This window comes from Buceros rhinoceros, unplaced genomic scaffold, assembly GCF_000710305.1.
Source record: "Buceros rhinoceros silvestris isolate BGI_N320 unplaced genomic scaffold, ASM71030v1 scaffold1334, whole genome shotgun sequence".
In the NCBI taxonomy this organism is placed as follows: Eukaryota; Metazoa; Chordata; class Aves; order Bucerotiformes; family Bucerotidae; genus Buceros; species Buceros rhinoceros.
Window position 1 is genome coordinate 1,683 of NW_010408588.1, and position 17,967 is coordinate 19,649.

The following is a 17,967-nucleotide window of genomic DNA, read 5'->3' on the forward strand; positions in this document are numbered from 1 at the left end:
CTGTTTCCTTTTGCTTTTCTCCTGTTGCCCGGAAAACATGAGTGGAATCTAGTAGGACAAGAGGCTGCTTTTTCATTGTTTTGTGGCTCCATTACTAGCTATTGTCCTCTTGGCTCAGGCAGTTCATGTCAGTCTTTGTGTGGAGTAAGAAAAATGCCTTTCCTTTTTTCTTTAAAGATTAAATTTCTAGACTGTGTAGATTGCTTTTATTTGAAAAGCAAGCAGTGCTAACTTAAGAGTATCTCCCACCAACTAGCATTTTTTGCTTGCAGTGTCACCTTTAACTCTTTGTTCATTCAGATGTGCTTATTAAATTTGTAGGCTAGTTTGGGGCTAAAGCAGTCTTGAAATCTACTTTCATTTTCTAATGTACTTTGTTCAAGACAAAGGAACTCTAAGCAAGACAGTGCATTTCATGAATTTTTATATCAGGAATAAAAAACAGATCGCTGACGATGATGTATGTTTTCAAGAGTTGGAAATAGAGCCAATTTTCCTCTTAAGCAGGAGCGGGGCTCTAAAGTAGTGCATCCTTGGGCAGAGTCACTGAGATCTTGTGTGTTGTGGCTGACTTAACTCTGTCCTTTACTGCATCACTGATTATTTATAAACGAGGATTGGTTTTGAGGACATTCTTGAAACAGAACTGAAATGTAGCTGTTTGCTTGTATGAAAATGCACTCATAGATACATAGAGTAGTGCAAAAAATGATATATTTAGTTCTCATGTAAGTAACAGTTCCTGAGGGTAGTATGTGTGAGATCTATCTTCTTCACTGCCTTTGTTTTTATTGTAATAATTAATTGTGTGATGATACAGAAAATGTATTTAAAATGGAAGACACTGTAACTGTTTGATTAGCTGATGTGTTTTTTTTTTTTTTTCAGGTATCTATTAACAAGCTAAAAGTGACAGAACCATGGCTCAGTTTCCAACACCTTTTGCGGGTAAGTTGTTTATAGTGTTTTCTGAAGTACTCTTACATGCAAAAACTCCGCATAAATCTGTTGCTTTCCAAATATGTTCTCTATGGAGAATATATCTTTCTGAAATGATAGTTTATCTGATTTGTGATGTTTTTGCAGACCCATTAAACACATATATGGAATTTTGTGGAGACTTCTCTGAACAGTTGAACAGAAAAGCTGTGCTGTATCCCTTTTTTGTGCAGTGATTGATTACAGTCCCACAGTTTGTAACTGTAGGGCAGATCCAGCCACTCAGCCACTGGCAGCAGGGCATAGCCTCATTCTGCACTAGTTGTGGCTGAGAAGTGGATAGGCTTTTTCTTTGATGCCTTTGGATGCTGTCACTTCAAATTTGTTTTCTTTATTGTCCCATAACCCGTGTTTAGATTAGAACAAAGATGCTGCATGTTTTAGCTCTCCCTTTATAACAGGGGAAGGTACAGCATCTTGAACCTCAGTCCTTTTGAAAGATCCAGGAAGTGCCCAGATCATGCAAATAGCAAAAATAGTGTCTCTATTGCACTAAGTAAATTTTTGAGTCCAATTTTGCAACTGATCTGAAAAAAAGATTATAATGGTATATTTTAGTGCTGAGACTTAGTAGGTAGTGTGGTTCCACTTAAATGTTGCATCTATTAAGGGCTTTTTTCTGGAGGTGCAGATATGTTGTTGTGTGTTTGTGCGTGTTTGTGTATACATATATACACATAAATATAAATACACACCTATGCAAAAAGGTGTGTGTGTGTATATATGTAAATGTATACAGAAGTCTAGTTTTTGGGATCAGATATAGTTAGAAACTAAACTTGTATCTAGTGTTAATGTTTCAACGAGAGAATTCAGGAAACACATTATTCACAGTATGTTGCTGGAGAAACCCAGTTCTTGTTAAACACAATTCATTGGATGCAGTCTCTTCCAGTCTGAAAAAGTCCATGAAGCACAACACAATAAGCATCTCTTGGCACATGGTAGCTAGAAAAAATGTATAATTGGAAAGTATAATTGCCTCAGTTATCTTGAAGCCCAGCCTTCTGGAATTACATCTTGTTTGATGCTGAACTTTCTCAGTTTGGGAGTGAAACTGGCTACCAAAAGGTTTGAATAAACTCACTGGACGGTTTAATGTAGGATACCCTTTCAGGTCATGTAAAAGGTTGTCAATAGCTTCATTTCACTGTGTTTTTCACAGTCTAAAAGAAGTCACGATGCTAGTGAAATCTGCTTGTTAAGACTGAAGTATTTCCTTTTCTTTAGAGTTAGAGCTGTGCTTTGCATGCACCCATATATATAAACACGTACATACTTTCTAAATGGAAATTCGTCTTCAAAGCATTCTCTGGTATCTTTAGAGAGTTTTTATTGCATTGCAGATGGAGAGCAGCTTTCTTTTTTCAGCTTTATGTATTACCATTTGATCTTGCATCTGTTGTCCAGAATCTTGTTAACTCTAGTACATGACTTCAGGAAGGAAGAAGTTCGCTATTTCTTCTCAAACAACTTTTCTTATCTAACTGCTCTAGAGAAAAGTTGAAATAAACTCTAGAGAAAGTTGAAATAAACATGTGCCTAATGTAGTCTCTGGAATATCTTTAATTTGTAATGCATTGTGAGGGAAGTTTGTTATGATGTTCAGACTTGAACCAAGTCTACCAAGAATGACAACAAAAGTCATGATTGTTGTAAGTGGAAGCAAATGGTGTAAAGAAAATTCCATTTTTATGAGGAAATTTATCATGCTTTTGAGAATGCAAGATTTTCTGTTACCCTTAGTCACCAAACAAGATGCAGAGAGTTACGCGATTTCCATCTTAGGAGAGCCCTCATTCCAGAAGTGCAATATCTGCTATCCCTCTGCTTATGCAAACCGATAGTGATGATTTGGGGTTTATTTCGCTTCCTTACTTTTTTAAAGACTCTTTCATTTCAGATTGGGAAATGGGTATGTGGAAAGAGCACAGCACTTGTATTGGGGTGACTCACTGATATTCCAGAACACTGTTTATTTTGAGGATAACTGATGAAAAAAAAAAAGAGAAACCAACAAAACCTAAAAAGGCATGGTAGGATTTTTATAATTGTTGGGACAAATGTGGTATGCTTGACCTTCTGTGGTTTTGTCCAGAAGAAGAAAATGCCCATTTGATATGAGAGCCCACTGCTTCCATCTTGCAGATGAGGTGATTGCTAAGCCATGTAGAAGAAAAGGTGGTTAGAGGACTTGCTGCTGCATTCAGAATAGCTTGTGTATGAGTCAATTTTGTGGTTTGGTGACTGCCTCCTTTGTGTCCAAATATATCGAAAAGCCCCTCAACTTTTGTATTGGTATCCAGGATTTGAAACCATGAATGATGTCTTGGTGTTGGGTAAGATCCTGCTTTATGCCCTCCCATAAATCTTATTGTTTCCTCAGATAACAGAAGATGGAAAGGAGGCAATGCCAGAGATGCCATTCATACTTTTCTGACTGAAGAGGCTACTAGGCTTTCTTGGTTTAACATTGGCTCTTTTGATGCTCATATCCTACAAAGGAGATCTACTCTTTCAATACAAATCAAATCTCCATCTGAAAGAGTAAATATTGACAATCATCCGTTCCAGTTATAGGGACTCCAGAGAATTAATCAACAAATTTTCTTTTAAAATATTTAATAGAATACATTCCTAATTACCTCATGCCCTGAGAGTTTTTAGTTCTGAGTTTTGTTGCCTTCTTTGAGGAAGGATAGGAACATCTGGGGGTTTTGTCATCGTTGTGGATTTGGGGATTTTTGTTTTTGGTTTTTACACTGGAGTTGTGCATACCTTAAATTAAGAGAGTCAGCGAATCAACACAAATTTCGTGTTGGCTTGTTTGGTATTTGTTTTTTAAATTTTCCTCCCCACATTACATTTAAGAAATTCTCCCTCTTTGTGTAAGCTACCACACCCAGCCTTAGGGTCTTAGACTGGAGTAGTCATGTTTCCAGTACAGGGGAGAATTTCCTCTGCTGCCCAGGCTAGTTGGCCTAGTCTTCATGTTGGTCGTAAAGTCTTAATCGACACCGTTCCTTTCCTTCTGTCAGTAGTTCATAAGAGGATGGGGGAGGTAACTGCTTACCTAAACTATTGTGCTTGGAATAGTTGTATCCAAAGGAGAGTCCTGTTTCATCCCCTCAGCTATGAAATCAGTTTACAGTGCCTCTGTGAGCTTAATCACAAAAATTCTGGGAATTCTAGGCTAATCTTAAAATGTCCTTTCTTTGAGTTAGATATTATTAGCCTTTCTGCTTCTAGAAATACATAGGTTACCTGAAACTGAGATGATATTTTTTTACCAAGAATGTAGTGGTTTTCATTAATGAAATCTGCCATTTAAAGGAATGTTTTTCTTCCCCTTCTCCATTTCCTTTTATCTCCAAAGTACATTTTGCCACATGAAAGTAAATTTTAAATAGCAGAAATTCAGGAGGCAGGAAATCCACGTGTTCTCCATGACTGCGGAGTCTGATTCTGCCTCAGCCTGCAAGCAGCTTGAAATACTTGCTGTAAATATTTATGGACATTATACCTGAAATTTAATCTCTGAGAATTTAGTACTGAGACAGAGTGAATGCTAGATCTTCTCTTTATTTTTCTGGAAGTCTACATTTTATTGTTTACTGTTATTTACATAATAAAACAGCAATGCCATTAACTTCGATAACTTTACATGACATTCCTATACAGTAGGAGTTACAGGAAGGTACACCAGTGCAATGTACTTCTATAGATGCTGAAATAATAATTTTTACTGGTAGAAATTATTGAGACAAACCTGAAAGACAGTGTTAGAAAGTTCTTTGGGGGTCTCAAGTGGAAGTTGAGATGTTTGCTATGAGTACAAATAATTTGACGGATGGAAGTGAAATGTCTCAGAGGAGAGAGGCAAGGAACTGCAACAAAAATGGAGGTAGAACTGGAAAGCTTTGAGGAAGCATGGAACTGTAGAAAGGTGGTAAATCTCAGCATAAACTAAATATTCATCTACCATTTATGAGTGTGATGTGAAGAATGTGGTCTGTGTAACACATTACTCAGCTTTCTCATTCTCAGATGAATGAATAGCATGCTTTCTTGTGCTATTGTTGCCCATGAAAAATGATTACTATCTGGTTAAATCACACTTTTCCTAGACAAATAAGGAGAGCTCTTATAAAACCACATAGTACACAACTGATTATCTGAGGTACCTTTTCTGTTAAAAGAACTTGCATTTCAGCTGTATGTGCTCCGAGAGGCAAACGACCTCCCACTCAGCAAATATCTAGTGCTGTGCTGTGAACTTTCTGCGTTTTATTCTCTGGTATGGTGATGTTGACTTTTAATAGCCCATTTGTAAGTTTGATTGCATTTAAAGTAGCCTGATTGGAATTTAAATTTTTGTGTGAGCCAGGTGTATCAGTGCTTGGCAGTCATCTTAATTTGGTAACACTTGGTTCTGGCAAGTTCCTAAGTCCCAACTGGCTATTTAAGGATTCATGGAGTTTTCAACTATAGACTTCAGAAGAACGGCTTCTGTATGTTTTCAGAGGTTCAGGATGATATAATATAATTACACTCAGAAATAAAAATAATGTAGTTTTTTAGATAATGTTTCTTAATTTTATTTCTCCATTTCTTTTGAACTAGGCAACCTGGATATCTGGGCTATTACTGTGGAGGAGAGAGCTAAACATGATCAACAGTTCCATAGTCTGAAACCAACATCTGGATTTATCACTGGTAATGAAATAGTTTTCACTTTTAATTTAATTCAGTCTTAACTAATGAGCCTAAATACGTACAGAGTTGCCTGGGAGACATTTGGGCATAAGAATTCTAAAAATTTAACAGAACTTGCTCATTTTATATTCCGTTTTTCATATGCCTTGCCACATCAGACCACCTTTTCTGGTATTTTTCTGATATTTACCAGATATATATTTGATTTATGCCAGTTGATTTTTGTGTAAATGGGATTAAAATTATTTATAACTGTGGCTCTATAAAGCAGTTCTGTTGTGAAGAGCCAGCTGATACTTACCAGCTGGTCTCACTGTAGAGCTGGAGTTCAGGACATGGAATCACCCTGATGCTTGGTAATATTTATAGTGCTTTTGATGTGCTCATTGAATTAACTCACTGTACTAAGTCTGGCTGAGATGGAGTTAACTTCCTTCACAGCAGCCTGTATCGTGCTATATTTTGGATGTTTGGCTGAACAGTGCTTGCAAAGCCTTCAGGACTTTCTCTATTTCTCACTCTGTATCCCCCCCAGCAAGTAAGCTGGGGGTGGGCATGAAGTTTGGAAGGGGACATAGCAGGGACAGTTGACCCAAACTGACTAAAAGGTTATCCCATACCACTATGCTCAATAAAAGCTGGGGTGAGGAGTTGTTGTCTTCCAACATGGCCATTGCTCAGAGACTGACCTTGAGGGAGGTCACTTGGGGTTTTTTCTCTACTCTTTCACTTATTAAACTGTCTTTATCACAAGCAATGAGTTATCTCACTTTAGCTCTCCTTATTTTTTTCCCCATCCTGCTGGTGAGAGGGAATTGAGTGAGTGACTGGCTGCTTAGTTTCTGTCTGGGGTCAACCCACCAAGCTAATATACTAATAGATTAAGAAGTCTGTTTAAATAAAGATGTATCAATTTAGCTGAGGTCTGTTTCAGAAACTGATTGTTTAAACTGGTGAAATCAGCATGGATGTCCTGTTTAAAAAATCTAAATGACAAAACTTATTTAACTTGCAGAAAGCAAAGCTCCAAATAAAGGAATTGCACTGATCCTGCTAAATTTTCGGTGAAGACCACTAATTTGCTTTGGTTTTAAAGACAATAGGATGCCCACTTTTTTGTTAATTTGTTTTTCTGCATTTAAATTTCTTTAGTGCTATCTAAACTCTGATATTCAATTGAAATGAAAGTTATGGAAGGGTTTTACCTTTCTTGTTGTCTGATCCATCAAGAGGATTTCCATAATGAGAAATCAGAATCAGATTCATCGCAGAGCCTCATCACAGCCGTACATGCCTCCAAGTGTACAATTTGGTTCTGCTCCTGTTACATGACAGTTACCATACAAAATACTCCTGTTTTTCATGACCTCCTTTGATACTTAGTGCTTTTTCTAGTCTGTTTATAACTTTCCTTTACAGGCCACACTTCCAAATGCCTAATCCTTTTGTAATTGTTTTGCTATCCTTACATTTAAATGATAGCTGGAAAATTTCTTTGAAATATACCATTGCTTTCTTCAATGGTGGCTTATCAAGTTCACATAAGGGTAAAGACCACTTTATTTAATTTGTGCTAGCTGACTGGTGTTGTACTTCCAAAAAATCTAAGATAGAGTTTATATTGATACATACTTACCTGGAAGAAAAAATGTTCTTTTTCCCACAAGGCATGTGATTCCTGCAAAGAACAAAGAAGGGCAACAAAGCTCGTCAAGGGTCTAGAGCACAAGTCCTGTGAGGAGTGGCTGAGGGAACTGGGGTTGTTTAGCCTGGAGTAAAGGAGGTTCAGGGGAGACCTTATTGCTCTCTACAACTACCTGAAAGAAGGTTGTAGCAAGGTGGGTGTTGGTCTCTTCTCCTAAGTAACAAACTGTAGGACAAGAGGAAATGGCCTCAAGTTGCTCCAGGGGAGGTTTAGGTTTGACATTAGGAAAAATGTCTTCCCAGAAAGGGTTGTGAAGCACTGGAACAGGCTGCCCAGGGAAATGGTGGAGTCACCATCCCTGGAGGTATTTAGAAGACATGTAGGTGTGGTGCTGAGGGACATGGCTTAGTGGTGACCTGGCAGTGCTGGGTTTGTGGTTGATGATCTTAAAGGTCTTTTCCAATCTGAGTGATTCTATGATTAACACAGATTCGGGACTGTGAACTCTGAGTTTCCTACTGCCCTAAATGTTTATGCCCCGATGACTTGATGTGGTACTGACTGTTGCAGACTTAAACAGTATGCACTTGTTGGAAATGTCTGGTAGGTTTGCAAATGGCAGAATAAGTTTAAATCTCATACTCAGTTATGTACACTTAGCATTAAGTATTTATGGTTTTACTGTTGTTTGAGATATTTTTGACTCATGAATTCCTCTTCCCTCTTACAGGTATTTTTATCTTTTTCTGATATTGTGTCCTATTTATTTTATAGGTGATCAAGCTAGAAACTTTTTTTTTCAGTCTGGATTACCTCAACCAGTACTAGCACAGATATGGTGAGTATATGAGAGGGGATGGGAGAATTGCAATTACTGGTACAGACTTGGACAGTAATTGTTTCATAGTTGGATTTAAAATCATCAATTTAGTTCAGTGTGTTTGTAGTATGTTTTAGCTGAGTTTTTAAGTTACTAGTTTGGTTATTACAGTTAAGCATCCTTCTACAAATCACATTTTTGAAGTTGGCAATTTGCAAGCCTCATTTCAACTTTATTAAAACTGTACTAATACAATTGGTAAGCACCCTAGTATTAAAAAATCTTTTAGTAGGAACACCTATGCAAGAGCTGCAAACTTAGTTATAAAAATTAATACTGGCATAGACTATTTCCATTGTAGTTGAAGATAACAGCTTGAAGGCTTGAAATTTTTACTGTTGCTTGGTGAGTTTAGATGGATCAAAATCTCTTGTACTGTATATTACACATCACAGTCATTTCTACAATTTCTGCCAGTTTCTTCATGCAGGACTGCAGTTGTTTCTGTTCCAAATTATATGACCCTGACAGACTCAAACATGCTAACTTACATAGAGTATTGTAATTTACATTAATTATTAACTACATTACATTAATTTACACCAACTATTTACATTGATTATGAATTTTTCTTTTTTTTGGTGCTAGACAGTGAAAAAATACCGTTTTTCATTCTCGATTGGAAAAAAACAGCAAAGAGATGGATAACTTTCAATAAACCTGTTAACCTTTCCTCTGTTGTTAACTGTTTGAAAGAGTGCTCTCTCTTTCCAAGAGACTTAGTTGTAATAACTTTTTGTTGTAGTAAGGACTTCTGGAAGCAGAATCGTGTTATGACTGGAAAAAGAAGAGAATTATTTTCTTGCAAGAAAACCAATTGCTTTGGAAATATGCATGCCTAAAAAAGGGGCTGGATTTATATGGCTTTTAAGTAAATAGCTTATTTTCTTTTCAAATCATCTTACAACTGTAAAATCTGGTCTGGTTATCTTATTTGCTGAAGACTAGTGAAAATGAAAATGTCCTTTTCGAAATTCCCTTGCCTCTTAATTAAAGAAGAAGTTTTGTCTTAAGCAAGACATCCTTTCTGCAAATATGTTCTGTTGGCATTAGCTTTAAATAGGTGTTAACAAAACCAAGCAGTTGTAAATAGTCTGACTAAAAATCTTTTCCTCTCAGAGTTACTCAGTTTTTCAGCCTCTTGAGAGGGAGAGAATCATTCTACTACTTTTGTAGTTGTCATAGAGATAAGACCTGAACTTGCACATTTTTTTAAATAAAGCTGAACTAAAACTTACTTGTGCTGCCTTTATAAATCAAATAAAAGCGTGTAGACATCCCTTTCTCACAGTCTTCTTTTTTCAATCATCCCTGAATCAAGAGAAGTAAATATTCAAGTAAAAGACTATATCACTTGTATATATTCCCAGCTGGAATAAGAATAGCCAAGCAGGAAAAGAGTTGCACAGTAGTAGTGAGGTCCCTTAAAAATTAAAATAGCTCCAAAGAATAAACAAACAAACAAAAAAAAGGAAAAAGATGAAAAAAGGAAAAAACTCACCCACTTCTTTTCCCACAACTTGAATGATTTAATTTTTTTGATCTGCCAGTAAATGTTTATTTGTAAACTACCACAGATTACTACTGTCCCACATAAACAGTAGAAGTTAGACTGTTAAGTGTCAAGAAGATATTTGCAGCCTGCAAAGAACGTCATAATATTCCAAATCTGCATTGAAATATGTGAATTGTTGTTTGTGTTAGCTCCCAGGGGAAAGATCTCAAAGTGGCACACTTGCTTTGTAGATTAATAGCAATATTCTGATGTTGTCTGTCTAAATCTCTATTAACAGTGATATAGATCCATGAGTACTTTAATAGAGGGGGGTGTTCTGGAGTAATAAGCCTAGAATCTCTGAGACATATGAGCTGCATAAAACTTGTTTTCTATCAATGTTTTTTATTTCTTGAATAGATGGGGTTGTTTTTTTTTTTTAGATAGCATTTGTTTATTGGAGGGACAGTAGGGGAGGTACAACAGTCTTTACGACAGGAAAGTTGATTCTGAGCTAGATCAACTTGTGAAACACTTCAAATTAGTTTTCTGAGCCCAGAAATATGGAAGCGTATGTATGTTGTCTTTTGGAAGTGTTTTCTTATTCTTCATGAGTCTACTTACTTTGAATACAGTTGATTGTATTAATCTGTCTGCAAGACAGGAGCCTAGCTCTCGTTTCATAAAGGATTATCTACATCTGTAGACAAGTTTGTGCTAATACGAAGTTTTGTCTGTTTTGTTGGCTATGGAAGTTCTTGTATAGAAAAATACAACTGGGAAAGGAACTGCAGGAGGGATTTGCCTAACGAGTTATTGGCCATACTCTAAAAGCAAGTCCTCTGAGTTTTCAAACATATTATCTCATGAGTAAGATAATTTGGTGCATAAGTGAGCAGTATAAGGATTTTCACTGTCTATTTTAATTTTAATTAAAATTGAATTGCTGGTTTTGTATAATGAAAACATATTTTTCACTAGTACTTCAAGAAATGCTTGCCTAGCTAGCTGAAGTGCCAGTTAAATGTCTTCTGCCTCAAGAGCTGCTTTTGGTGTAATTGTTTTCAAAGATGATATTCTAAGGTGTATATCTTATTTTCGTTCCTGCTATTAATCAAATCTTACCCAGAATTTTTGTTCCTTAAAAATAGTGGCTTTGTAGCTTTTAGCATTGAAAATTCCTGCGTCCCTTCTACTCATCATTCATTTAAGAAAAAAGTCTGTGGGACCTTAGTGGAGCAAATCAGTGGGATTGTCATGGTCCATCACAATTTCTTTACTGTTCTACCCTTTACAAGCTTTAGAGTCTGCCAAGCTGGTTATCTATTAAGAAGCCTTTAAGTAGGCTTTGAACTGAGACTGCAATGGCTCGGAAGATAACTGTTTTTAAGTAGGCAATAATCTGGCTTTCTTCTAAAGCCCTTGTGAATGGTGGCCTCATAAAGCACCTTCTGTGTAGCCTGCCTCTTCGGCATTGAGAACTGGCATAATCAATGCGATCTGTTTTTCATGCATTTAGAGTTATTTTTCAGAACAGACTAAAGCCATTGGTTGACTTACCCATTTCTGACATACGCTTCCCTCGCAACCTTAAATTGGTGACCAAGTGTGCAAATGAAAGATTATGGCAATTCTGAAAGATGTAACTCTTACTATGCATGGATTTATTAAGTGACCGATGCTAAAGACCTAATTTCTCATCTGTAATTATGGCTGAATTTTATAGTGCAATATGGCCTTGTATAATCTAATATGGGAAAGTAAAGCTAAATAAATCCAGGTTTTTCTGAACTGCAAGGAGATTTCCTTGTTTTAATACTCTGTACTATTTTCATGGGCATAGATGTTTTGGCGGCTGATCATAAGCATGTTTGATGGAAAAAAACTGTGCATGCTCAGTTTCTGCTCCTCATAAATGCAAAACCAATCAAGTTGTTTTTGCATTCTGCAGAAAAGAGGAGAGAAAGGAGGAGGGAAGAAGGGGGGGACGGAATTTTGTCGCCACCTGAAACCTAGCATTGTGATGAAGCCCACTGCAGCTATTCTCATCAGAAAACCCCCATTATATACACAGGCCTGTTTACGAAATATGATAAATATTTAGTCAGTGTTTAATCCATTTACTGCTCTGCACTGTTTCCGGCCAGACCACAAATAAAACAAATTTAAGAACACGACATTCTTCCAAATCTCATTAGAGGCAGAACAGTGAAATTAGGTAGTGTTTACTGTCAGCCACTCACTGCATTTAAGGTAGTATTTATTCGAAAGTAGCCCTATAATCTAACAGCTTGACACTAGGTTCAGTAAATAGAAATGAAAATTTGTTCTATTTTTGCACTAAATATTTTGTCAGACAGAATCTGATTTTTGTTAGCATGCTGTAAAAATGTATTTAAATTCGTAATTTTTTTCACTAAAATTTGTGCTGCTAATTTAAATAACAAAACTATTGACAGAGTAAATGAAGAGAAGGTCAGATGTTGAATTAAAAGATACTGATGACTATGTGAATAGGAGTTCAATTAAAGCAATGAAACTGGTGCACATCAAAGTTTCTTCTCAATGGACAATTAACATTTTCTCAGGTAGAATGCAAAGACTTGCTGTATTCTAGCAGCAAACTCTGTGAATAGTGCCTGGAGAATCAAGGTTGCCTACAGTGATATTTACTGCGTTTTCGTGGCCATGGATTTAACAGATTGAGGGACTTCACCTGTTTTATCAATGGAAAGGTTTAAATTTTATAAATCAACTTATTTGCAGGTGTAAAAGCCACTTAAGTTGAACAAATAAGACTATTATAAATACAACTTGTGTAATTGCTTAAATACAAAGATGTAAGGAACGTTGTGATTATTTATTTGAGCTGTTGGTGCCAGCTGGTCACTATGGAGGTGACTGAATTCCCTGTGTGTTAAAGAATGAATTGTGTTTGGGAGGACCACTGCCTGGAGTGCAGTCAAAAATTTGCTAGAATAGGTTTATCCAGACCAATTTCTCTAGCTTTCTTCCTATGCACATCCTCAGCTTGCTAGCTATATAAGCCTGGTTTTTGCTGCCCACTTCCACTGGGAATCTGACAGAAGAATGGCTAAGCAAACATTGAACTAAACTGTCATTAAAAACCCCACACATTTTCCTTGTCGAATATCTTTTCATTTTCTTCAAAAAGGCGTGGTGTCTGTTTGTAAGGATCAATTAAATGAAGCTAAATATCTGCTCTGATTTCCATTGTTCTCAGTACTTTGTAGTTTTCTAATGAGGCTTTCTTACCCTCAGTATTCAATCACTGTGTTGGTTTACTTTCTAGCGCAAAACCCACAAAAGGGAGTGCTTCAGAAAATACATTTAGCCATTAGGTTTCTGACGTTCTAACATTCCAAATACCTTTTGCCTCTTGAACGTTTCAGGTTTGTAAGACATGGAGCACGTATTTCTCCCAAGTGAGACTTTTAGAAATCTAACATCACTTTTTATAGGTGGTGGGTGACTAATGGAAGTTATACAAACTTTTTTGTTGTAAAAAAAATTCTACAGCATGTTGTGGAACACTTCTATGCAATTGTTGAAAAATAGACAGAGTGTGTATTCTTAATTGTTGTAGTTAAACTATGAATTCTTTCAAAAAACTCTTAGTATTTTCATGTCCAGAGAAAGCTATTGTACTTCAGAATTAACAGAACGTGAATCACCTCAGTAACAAAATGTGAGAAGCCTACATTGTGTTTTTAACTATTTTCCAGAAGTAACTATACCTTTCATTTTGTTTTTAACAACTTGTCTTTAACAACTATTGCAATCTATCCTTGCTGTTGCTTAACACTTGTAGGAGAGAGGCTCCTCTGCCTTCACTAGGGTTCTCCCGTTCGTCTCTGCAAGTTGTGTGAAGACAAAACTGTTACCTCTTCCACTTTAACTTAGCCTGTCAGTACCTAGGGAGGCACCATTGTGTTGCTTGCTCTTCAGGGAAGAGTGATCAGAAGCTGAGACTCTAGAGCAGTGGTACTCTGCAAGGAAGAGGAGATACCCATTCCAAATTTGTGCTTCCCTTGGTCCAGGTTTCCCATGATGGCCTTCCCTCTCCCTTCTGCTGGTTGGACCACCATATACTGTCTGCTACGGCAGGATCTTTTTAATCGATTATCTGTCAAATGAACCACATACTAGGTGATCATGACTGAAACTTGAATCCAAATCACATTATGCAATGTGGGTCCCAGAATCAGTTTTGACTAAATTAAGGCTTCCAAAGACTTGCTGGTAGTAGGATTAGAGGAAGGTTCAAAGTTACTGAAGAGCAGGCAGATTTTATGTGTAAATTAAACTTCTCTTTGATACAAATCTTCAGGAAAGAACACCTAGAAGTTCTTACAGCCAAAACTTGTTCTTCAGTGAAATATATGTAGTAATTCAACATCTTTCAGGGAGTGGTGCAATGTGTACTTCTCTTTTGAACTGTAAGCCTCAGAGTCTACAGTTTCCTCACCAGACTTTCTCTTTCTTCTTTAAATACTGCTGCCAGATTTTCAGTCTTATTATTCAGCCTCATGACAAAAACTGGTGGGCTAAGACAGCAGTACCACTGAAAATGCTGTCTTATAACTACTGAGTAGGGTTGGAGTGTCTCTATTTTTGGAGAAGTCTTACTGGTTATCTAAATCAGGGGAAACTCTTTAAGATGTATGCTTTGCCACTGCGTTTACCTGGCTGTCTGATTATTTAAGTATCAGTTATTTATAACTGACAGTTTATTGCTGTGCTTTTTTGATAACTTTTCACATACTTAAAGTTTTCCTTGATGGAGATTTGACGAGAAATGAAGCTCTAGCTTAACTTAGACTGCCTGGGTCCTTTGTGTTGTCATATCCATGACATGTAAATATATGCGTGAACTTAAATACATATAAATTATTCCAGTACTGAAGTGTGTACTTAATTCTTCAAATTAATTCAAAGAAATAAGCATAGTGTTTAAAACTAAGGTTACAACTCATTACATATTAATTTACATTTATTCTATGTTTTGGTTTGTAGTTGCAGGAACTAACATTCTTCTTACTGATTCTCTCTCCCAACTTTCCAACTCTGTTCCCTGCTGAGCATGGTTTTCTTAACCATCAAATGAAGAAACAAAAAGAAGACTGTTTAAGTCAGGCTACTTTACATGAAAGCCTATTCAAGGTCTAGGCTCAATGTTTTATCTTGAGTACTATTGTTTAACTGAAAACACATATGTACAGCTGCAGATGTACTGGTGTTTAGTAATCGCACAGATCTAAAGCACGTTTTATTTTAAGTAGAGCTAAAGTACAATTTGCAGACTCTGCAGTGCTGTTTGTAGTATCATGTAGTTTCATTTCTGTGATACTGCCAAGTTTTTGTATATCCTTCTTCTCTAGATGCTTCACTATAATTCCTCTAAGAGTTGAAAAGCAACTTTAAAAATATTTTATTAATCACTCCAAGAAATAAATCTAGAAACTCTCTGTTTAAAGTGTCTTGTTTTGTGACTGTTTTTAGCCTGGCATAATTATTTTGAGTGGAAATTAATTGGTCTTGAATATACATGCCTGTCTGTGTAGACTCCTAGATCAGATCCTGAAGTTCATGGTTTAAGAATCTAACTGTAGAAAATCATGTATTTTGTAGGGCTCTAGCGGACATGAACAATGATGGGAGGATGGATCAGTTGGAGTTTTCAATAGCTATGAAACTTATCAAATTAAAACTACAAGGTTATCAACTCCCATCTGCACTGCCTCCTGTCATGAAGCAGCCACCTATTGCTCTGCCTGGTGCACCAGGATTTGGTAAGCTTTTTGTGTTCCTCCTTGTTAGCTTGTATTGTAGCAACCTAAATTGAATTTGATTGTTGTTTTGCAGTTTCTTTTAGAAACTTAGGGGGAAAAGTACTTCTCAAAGTACATGGACTCAAAATAAATGCTGCCCCATGCATGCACCTAACCATACTGAGTAACGTGTACTGAGGTCCTGTTTGCTTCAGGCCTCATACTGCTCCCCATTTGTTCCAGACAAAAGTGGTTTCAAGGAAAAAAGATGGATCGGGTAGTAGGGCTAGTGCATTAAGGGATCTCCAGCTTTGTCAAGATTAGCTATGTTTTTCTTGACTTTTTACGAGTCATGGTAGTAAAGCACCTCTCTGCTTTTATTTTATGAATAGTTCTGCACTGCTATAAGCTAGAACAGCTTGCTGATTCAAGTTCTTGTGATTCAGTACTGCCAAGGTTGCTGTCATTTCAAGGAAAAGAGTAGGGAGAATGAGATGGTAAGAGGAAAATAACTAAATGAAGCTGAAGCTCATGTCTGATACCTTGATATTCTGCTGTATTTTGTAATGAGAGGTTCTTTGCCTTTTTGTTTGAGTTGTTGCTGTGACTCAAGTGGGTTGGCGCTGTCCTTAAGAAAAGAGAATAGTGCATTTGATAAACCGTACCAAATTTATTGTTTGATCAGTTGTTGCTTCCACAAATTTTGCAAATGGTTTTATTTCTGACTGCAAGAAATAAGTGAAATTGAAGAAAGCAAATACTGGTTTAAGTAAGAAAAGGCATAATAAAGTCAATCCCCCAAGAAAACCTGTAAAATCTATGATTTTCTTTTTTCTCATTCACTACCGCAGACTTGATCTCAGTTGTTTGCGCACACCCTCATTCTTCCCATCAGCATGACTGGACCTCCTTAACCTCCCTCTTATCCATGCAACTGTGCTTACACCTAAAATACCTCATTTCTGTGCTTTACCCTATTAGCTTTGCACTGTTTCATCTTGACAATAGGCTGCAAGCAGTCATCCTGAAGCTTGTTCTTTTCAGCTGTGGCTGAATGTGGGCTTTGGGTTCATTACTCACTGGAAGTTGACAGTGCTGCTCTTCATTTAGTTCAAGGCAAACAATTCCTTTCTTCAGCAAATGCTAATAGACTTTTTTGGTCAGTGTTTCATCCAGTGTGATCTTACATGCATACATTATAAAGTGATATGTTGTTCCCTCCGCATTGTTTTATGTTCCCCTGCTATGCTAATGGTGCAGTGGACTGTAAGGGTTTTTTCAAGGGGTGTGTGCAAGTTTCCATTTCAATTTGCTCTTTAATTCTGCATTTACTGCTGGGTTGCAGACTGCAGTGTTAAATCATTGTATCGTATTAGGAGTCTCTAAATTAGAAAAATTATCTCCTTTTCTTGCCCATAGGTATTGGGGGCATTGCCAGCATGCCATCTCTTACAACTGTTGCCCCAGTGCCAATGGCATCTATTCCAGTAGTAGGAATGTCTCCACCATTAGTATCTTCTGTTCCTGCAGCAGCAGTACCTCCCCTGGCTAACGGAGCTCCTGCTGTTATACAGCCTCTGCCTGCTTTTGCTCATCCTGGTATGCTACATACTGAGACTCTGTTTACTCTCTTGCTATTAACAAATTATTTTGCCATTTTCTTTGGATTCAGAGAACAGTAGGCATGGAATTAGCCATTCTAACTTACTTTAAAGAATGATGTTGGGTAAGGACCGTCCTTTGGTTTAGCCCAATGTAATTGGTTAGCAGACTTGTATAAAAGTTTAAAAAAAAGTAACGTGGACTTATCATACTGTAACAGTCATGTCGAGCAAAATATTAACCCTGTTATAACAGCAGTGTGATAAATCTAGTTTGCCAGTAAAGTGTTGCCTAGAACTTGGTCTTTTCTCATCTATTTATTACTATTAAAGTACTGCTTTTTGTTGGGATTACTTCAAAACACTGGACTACATATTACTTCCTAACATTAGTAAATATCATAATTTGATATCAACAGGTTTTCTTGCATAAAACTGCAGAAGTAAAACATGAGAGAAGTGCCTCTGTGTTTTCACCTCTTTTGTTAGACACTTATCTTAGTATTTTTAAAAGGGATACCATCAGAATAACCAATAATGCTTGCATTTGATGTTAGGAACTAAATGTCATTGAAATTCTACAATTAAAAATGCTAATGCTAATAAATGCATGTATTCTCTTATTTACAGCCACATTGCCAAAGAGTTCTTCCTTTAGTAGATCTGGTCCAGGATCACAGCTAAACGCAAAACTGCAAAAGGCACAATCGTTTGATGTGGCTAGGTAAGTTGGTATGGAATGAGTGTTTATGTGTATCTGGTCCCCCAGAGTTAGAAAAACTACTTCTCTTTCACAAAAGTGTTTTCTGAAATAATATTTACTTGCAGAAATCAATTCC

The 17,967-nt window shown here is 36.8% G+C and overlaps 1 protein-coding gene across 1 annotated transcript in view; it reads left to right on the forward strand.

Moving 5' to 3' along the window:
- Positions 1-920: 920 nt before the first annotated feature.
- The window catches only part of ITSN1 (intersectin 1 (SH3 domain protein)), a 97,700-nt gene continuing 80,653 nt past the window's right edge, over positions 921-17,967 (forward strand). The window contains exons 1-6 of the mRNA XM_010134894.1: positions 921-948; positions 5,623-5,715; positions 8,135-8,198; positions 15,388-15,548; positions 16,947-17,126; positions 17,759-17,852. Coding sequence (XP_010133196.1) covers positions 921-948; positions 5,623-5,715; positions 8,135-8,198; positions 15,388-15,548; positions 16,947-17,126; positions 17,759-17,852 — 620 coding nt within the window. The remainder of the gene's footprint in view (positions 949-5,622; positions 5,716-8,134; positions 8,199-15,387; positions 15,549-16,946; positions 17,127-17,758; positions 17,853-17,967) is intronic.